Source organism: Emiliania huxleyi, assembly GCF_000372725.1.
Source record: "Emiliania huxleyi CCMP1516 chromosome Unknown EMIHUscaffold_1317, whole genome shotgun sequence".
Lineage (NCBI taxonomy): Eukaryota > Haptophyta > Isochrysidales > Noelaerhabdaceae > Emiliania > Emiliania huxleyi.
The window spans coordinates 2,069-8,161 of NW_005201271.1; the positions used below are offsets into that span (position 1 = coordinate 2,069).

The window sequence follows — 6,093 nt, forward strand, 5'->3', positions numbered from 1 at the left end:
TTTCTCCTCAGGGGGCCCGAGGCCGAGGGGGACCAAGTGTGAGGGGCGGCAGAGTAGGACGCCTCTTTTACCCCCGTGGGAGATTTTTTTGGTTGGGTTGGTTTCCGCGAGAGAGAGACAGAGAGAGCGAGAGAGAGAGAGAGAGAGAGAGAGAGAGAGAGAGAGAGAGGTGGTCAGAGAGCGAGAGGTGACGCGGCCGCCGCGCGCGCAACCGCAAGCGTGTGCGACCCTTAGATTGGTGGATGGCTGCGCGCGGGCGTCCGGATTTTAGTAGTGTTGAGCGGCAGCTCTGCTGGTCGTTAACAAAAGGTACCACCTCAGTCACACAGTCACAGAGAGGGATTTTTTAAGGTAAGGTAAGGTAAGGTAAAAGGTAAACTTCTCCACACACACGAGGTGGTGGGGCAAGGGGGGGCAACCCTCGCGTCTCCACGTCTAACGACAGGAGCCCCACGGCATTCAAAGTGCAAGGCCCGGTGCGCGTGGGTGAGCGGTGTGTGTGTGTGTGTGTGTGTGTGTGTGTGTGTGTGTGTGTGTGTGTGTGTGTGTGTGTGTGTGTGTGTGTGTGTGTGTGTGTGTGTGTGTGTGTGTGTGTGTGTGTGTGTGTGTGTGTGTGTGTGTGTGTGTGTGTCACGTCACTGCATCCTCTGCCGGTTCCTCCCGTCGCCTCTTCTTTGTTCGAATGTTTTTCAATCCATCCTTCACGAAGCCCTCCCATGTAGCTAGCGTTCTTTGCGAATGTCTCGAAATGGCCAGCAGGCGCTGTCTGCTCGCGGCCTGTGCGGGCCGCTCGTCCTCCTCGCCCTTGGTCTTTCGTCCTCCCGTCCCTCCCCTCCACCATGGCCTCCTCGGCACTTCTTTCTCCATCCGCCTCGCCCTGCCTTTTCGTATTGTGCCGTTCGCCCTCCATTTGGTGACCTCCATGGCTGTCCGCCTCCTTTTGGGTGGCGCTCTCGATACCGTTGCGTCATGTGTGTGTGTGTGTGTGTGTGTGTGTGTGTGTGTGTGTGTGTGCTCGCTCGCTCGCTCGCTCGCTCGCTCGCTCGCTCGCGTGCGTGCTGCGCGAGCCGCCCTGCCCGCTGCGCTGCTAGGGTTGCGCTGCGGGAAGGGCTCGGCGGCCGTTCCTAGAAATCCTCGTCGCTCCCCTCGTAGAGGGAGGGCTCGTTGGACTCGAGGAGTGGGCCGCCGTCGGAGGAGGAGCGGGCGGCTCCGCGGGCGACGCTCGCCCAGTTCTTCTTGTTGCTCTTGACCTCGCCGCCGCCGCCGCCGCCGCCGCGGCCGCCGCGCCCGCGCCGCCCGCGGCTTGTGCCCAGCCTGACCGCGCTCGGCATGCGCTCGTAGATAGTGTCCTTGAAGGCGGAGTGGAGGAGCGCCTCGAAGTTGACGCACGGCGCGTAGCGGCAGCGAGCGGCGGTCTTGCACGGGATGGCGGTCTGGTTGAAGGCCGGGCAGAAGCCGATCCCGTCGCGCACCGCCATCGCCTTGGCCTTGCCCGCCGCGCGCGCGACCTCGACCCTGTTGTCGACGATGAGGCTCTCGAAGGTCTTCTTCTTGGCGACGTTCGCCGCTGCGGCGCGCCTCTCCTTGAGCGCCTGCGCGCCGCACTGCGCGTCGTGGATGATGTCGGCGCTCGTCGTCGCAAAGGCGCGGCACGATGGGCAAAGCTTGTTCCCGAGCACCTTCACACTCCCGACGTCGAGGCGGAGGGGTCCGCCGACATCGCCGCTCGCGTAGACGTTGGGCAGGACAGGGAGGTTGCAGACGAGGTTCTCGTTCTTCACCTTGAAGAGGATCGAGCCGTCCTTCTCGTCCGACTTCGTGCCGAGGAAGGAGTGGTATCCCTCCTGGATGGAGACCACGTTGCCGAAGTGCTTCTCCAAGAGGGGGGCGAAGTGCTCGATCTGGGCCGCGGTGTTGATGGCGCCGCGCGTGCGTATGGCGAGGAGGCCGTCGGAGTCGATGGTCGCCTGGGTCTCGCGCGCCTCCGCCTGCTTGCCCCACACGGTGGCGTCGAGAGCGGCGAAGGTGATGGTGATGTTGTCTGGCGCTGGGAGCTGTAGGACGCCACCGCCGGCGTACTGCTCGAGGAAGGCGCGTGCCTCGCTCTCGCCGCTGAAGGCGACGCAGATGGCGCGCGACGTGCCGATGACGGGCACGCTGATCGCGCTCGCCGGCTGCGCCTCGCAGCCTGGCGTCTTCCTCAGAAGCTGTCGAATCTCGGTGACGAGCGCCGTCGTGTTCTGGATGTCCGGGATGTGCGAGCCGTCGCGCGCCGCGAGCGCGACGTGCAGCAGGCGCTTCGTGCCGCGGTCGGTGCCGGCGGCCGCCGCAGCGGCCATCTGTGCGGCGTCCACCATAATGGTGTCGCCTTCTTTGGCGTCGTCGTCGTTGACGCGCGCGCTCGCGAGCTCGCCGTCGAGGCGGCGCTTCACGCCGAGTCTCTGGCCATCATCGGCCTCTTGCGCGCCGTCGCGGCCGCGCGCCGCGCCCTCGGCAGCGGCAGCGTTGAGCGCCGGCGGCGGCAGGCCGGCCGAAGCGAACGCCATTCAAGTGAAGCGCCGTTCAGAAGCATACATCGTCGGAGTAACTTCGCACTTAGGCGCACAAGTTTTTCTTTTCTGTGTTCGCTTCGAAGCGAGCCACAGACCGACATGGTCTGGCTTGACAATGTAGATGTCCTCGTGCAGACGCTGTGCGCGCGGAGCCAGCGGCCGGTGAGGACGCAGCAGATGCGCCGCACCGCGATCGGCTTCTGCCTCGACGACTCGAACCGGGCGCTCCTCGTGGTCGGCGACCGCGCGAAGGAGAAGGAGCAGCACGAGTGGCCGGTGGCTGGCGGAGTCGCCCTGCTCGCCCGATTCGTGCGCGACGGCAAGGCGACTCTCACCCTCGCGCGGCAGCACAAGCAGATCCTCCTCTCCAACGCCGAGCCGGCGAGGCTCGCCGAGTGGCTGCACGCTCTCAAGGGCGGAGCGGCGGGACGGCGCGACGAGCGGCCCGCCGCCTCCCCTCCGCCGCGTCCGCTGGCGAAGCGGACGCCCGCAGCGGCCAACGTCGCCGCCTCCCCTTCGCTCGCCTCTCCGACCGTCGTCAGCCGGAGGAAGGCGCGCGACCTGCGCCCGTCGCCCGGATCGCTGCCGCTGCGGCCGTCGCCCGTGCTGTCGCCGTCGACAAGGCAGGCGCTGTCGGAGGAGCGGCAGCCTAGAAGCGGACCACGTGTTCTTGTATCCCGGCTAGCGCTCGAGAGGACACGTACGCCGCTGTACTCGGCGTACTCGGCTGTACTCACGGTACTCGTAGCCCGTGTGCTCACGCGGTGCTCCATACGCTGCACAACACCGTACCCCCGCCCTGAGGTTGGCGTACCGTCATCATGCAGGAGCAGCAGGCCGTGCTCAAGGCGGCGTTGCGTGGCGAGTCCTTCTTCTTCACGGGCGGCGCCGGCACGGGCAAGTCACCCTAGAAGCCTTCTTGTCTTCCGACCATCTCCCCATATCTCCCCACATCTCCCCCATATCTCCACATATCTCCACATATCTCCACACACCTCCCCATATCTCCCCATATCTCCCCATATCTCGCGCCTAGAAGCGGAGTACCAAGCTGTTGTCTTCCGACCAGCGCTCGAGAGGACACGCACTCCGCTGTATGCGACGTTGTTCCGCGGTCTTCACTGGACACTGCTCCATACCGCCTTCCAACCCTGATGTCGGCCGCATGCTCCTCCCGCAGGCAAGTCCTTCCTTCTCAAGTCGCTCCTCAAACGGCTTCCCGCGGACACAACCGCCGCGACCGCCACCACCGCCATCGCCGCCTGCGCCGTCGGCGGCGTCACGTTGCACCACTGGGCGGGGATCGGCGACGGACAGCGGCCGCTGGCCGACATGATCCGGTCCGCAACCAGCCGGCGAGGGAACGAGTGGCGTGCGTGCAGGGCGCTTGTCATCGATGAGGTGCTCCTCTCCCCCCGTCTCTCCCCGTCTCTCCCCGTCTCTCCCCGTCTCCATATCTCCCCATATCTCCCCACGTCTCCCCCCGTCCCCCCCCGCCTCCCCCCGTCTCTCCCCGTATCTCCCCATATCTCCCCGTATCTCCCCGTCTCTGTCATTGACGAGGTGTCGATGCTTGACGGCACGCTGCTGGACAAGATCGAGGTGAGCAGACGCACCAAAGAAGCAAGCACCAAAGAAGCATAGCTTTGGAGTCCACGGCCCCTGCACACGGCCTGCACACGCACACGCGAGATTGCACGCGAGATTGCACACGCACTTCTAGATGCAATCTCTTCGGTGCGTGCGCGAGAGGAGGACACGCGAGAGCACGCCAGATGATGCTGAGAGTGCAGATCTCCCCACATCTCCCCATGTCTCCTCCTCTCTCCCCATATCTCGCCAGATCTCGCCATGTCTCCTCCTCTCTCCCCAGATCTCCCCACATCTCCCCATGTCTCCTCCTCTCTCCCCAGATCTCCCCACATCTCGCCAGTCCCGCCATGGCATAGCTCTGATGGCGCGCCTCCCCGGAGCCCACAGCTCACACGCACGCAGCCAGACACTAACAGAGCCCCTGCGCTACACGGACACGTCGCTCCTCAGCCTGCCCCGGCTCCGCGCCGCGCGAGGCGGAGCTCTGGCGCCCTGCTCTGGACCCAGTCTTCATTCCGCATCCTCCGGCTGGTAGGCTGTCGCGCGTGCCGTGCGGCGACGCCGCGGACGAGCTCGCCCTCGCCCAGGGACAGCGCCGTGGCGATCGACCCTCGCATTTCTTTTTTTAGGCGGGACGAGCGCCCCTTCGGAGGCGTGCAGGTCATCTTGTGCGGCGACTTCTTCCAGCTGCCGCCCGTCTCCCGCTCGGGCGAGTTTCGCTTCGCGTTCGAGGCGAGAATGCCTCCCCATCCCTCCCCATCTCTCCCCATCTCTCCCCATCTCTCCCCATATCTCCCCACATCTCCCCCATCTCTCCCCATATCTCCTCATACCTCCCCATACCTCCCCATACCTGCCCATACCTCCCCATATCTCCCCATCTCTCCCCATCTCTCCCCATCTCTCCCCATACCTCCCCATACCTCCCCATACCTCCCCATACCTCCCCATATCTCCCCGTATCTCCCCATACCTCCCCATATCTCCCCGTATCTCCCCACACCTCCCCACACCTCCCCACACCTCCCCACACCTCCCCACACCTCCCCACACCTCCCCACACCTCCCCACACCTCCCCATCTCAGGCGGACTGCTGGAGCGGCGTGGTCGGCCGCACCTTCGAGCTGCAGACCGTGTACCGCCAGGCGAGAGATGGGGAGATATGGGGAGATATGGGGAGATATGGGGAGGTGTGGGGAGATGTGGGGAGATGTGGGGAGGTGTGGGGAGGTGTGGGGAGATGCGGGGAGGTATGGGGAGATATGGTCGGCCGCACCTTCGAGCTGCAGACCGTGTACCGCCAGGCGAGATATGGGGAGATGTGGGGAGATATGGGGAGATATGGTCGGCCGCACCTTCGAGCTGCAGACCGTGTACCGCCAGGCGAGATATGGGGAGATATGGGGAGATGTGGGGAGATATGGTCGGCCGCACCTTCGAGCTGCAGACCGTGTACCGCCAGGCGAGATATGGGGAGATATGGGGAGATGTGGGGAGATATGGTCGGCCGCACCTTCGAGCTGCAGACCGTGTACCGCCATTCGAGAGAGACGCGCACACACGTTCTCACACACACACGCACACGCACACGCACACGCACGCACACGCACGCGCACGCGCACACGCACGCACACGCACTCACACCGCTCACCCACGCGCACCGGGCCTTGCACTTTCGATGCCGCGGGGCTCCTGTCGTCTAGACGTGGAGTCGCGAGGGACTAGCCTGGCCCTTGCCCCACCACACAACCTTGTGTGTGTGGAGACCTTCAGCACCCCCCCCCCTTCTTCCCCGCCAGGCGGACCCCGAGTTTGTGTCGGCGCTCTCCAAGGTGCGGCTGGGCGAGGCGCCTGCCCACGTCGAGCGTCTGCTGCGCGCTCGCGTCGGCGCGCGGCCGCTCGTCCACTCCGACAAACTATCTCTCTCTTCCTCCCTCTTCCTCCCTC

At 65.1% G+C, this 6,093-nt stretch overlaps 2 protein-coding genes across 2 annotated transcripts; one reads left to right on the top strand and one right to left on the bottom strand.

Moving 5' to 3' along the window:
• Positions 1-1,124: 1,124 nt before the first annotated feature.
• On the bottom strand, positions 1,125-2,546 carry EMIHUDRAFT_122524 (hypothetical protein; the record flags this gene model as incomplete). Its single annotated transcript, XM_005788823.1, has 1 exon — positions 1,125-2,546. The coding sequence occupies one exon, from the start codon at positions 2,544-2,546 to the stop codon at positions 1,125-1,127; it is 1,422 nt and encodes a 473-aa protein (XP_005788880.1).
• A 105-nt stretch (positions 2,547-2,651) lies between these two features.
• On the top strand, positions 2,652-3,453 carry EMIHUDRAFT_252361 (hypothetical protein; the record flags this gene model as incomplete). Its single annotated transcript, XM_005788824.1, has 2 exons — positions 2,652-3,216; positions 3,357-3,453. Coding segments are annotated over 2 exons (662 nt in total), but the record flags the coding sequence as incomplete, so codon positions are not given.
• Positions 3,454-6,093: the final 2,640 nt, after the last annotated feature.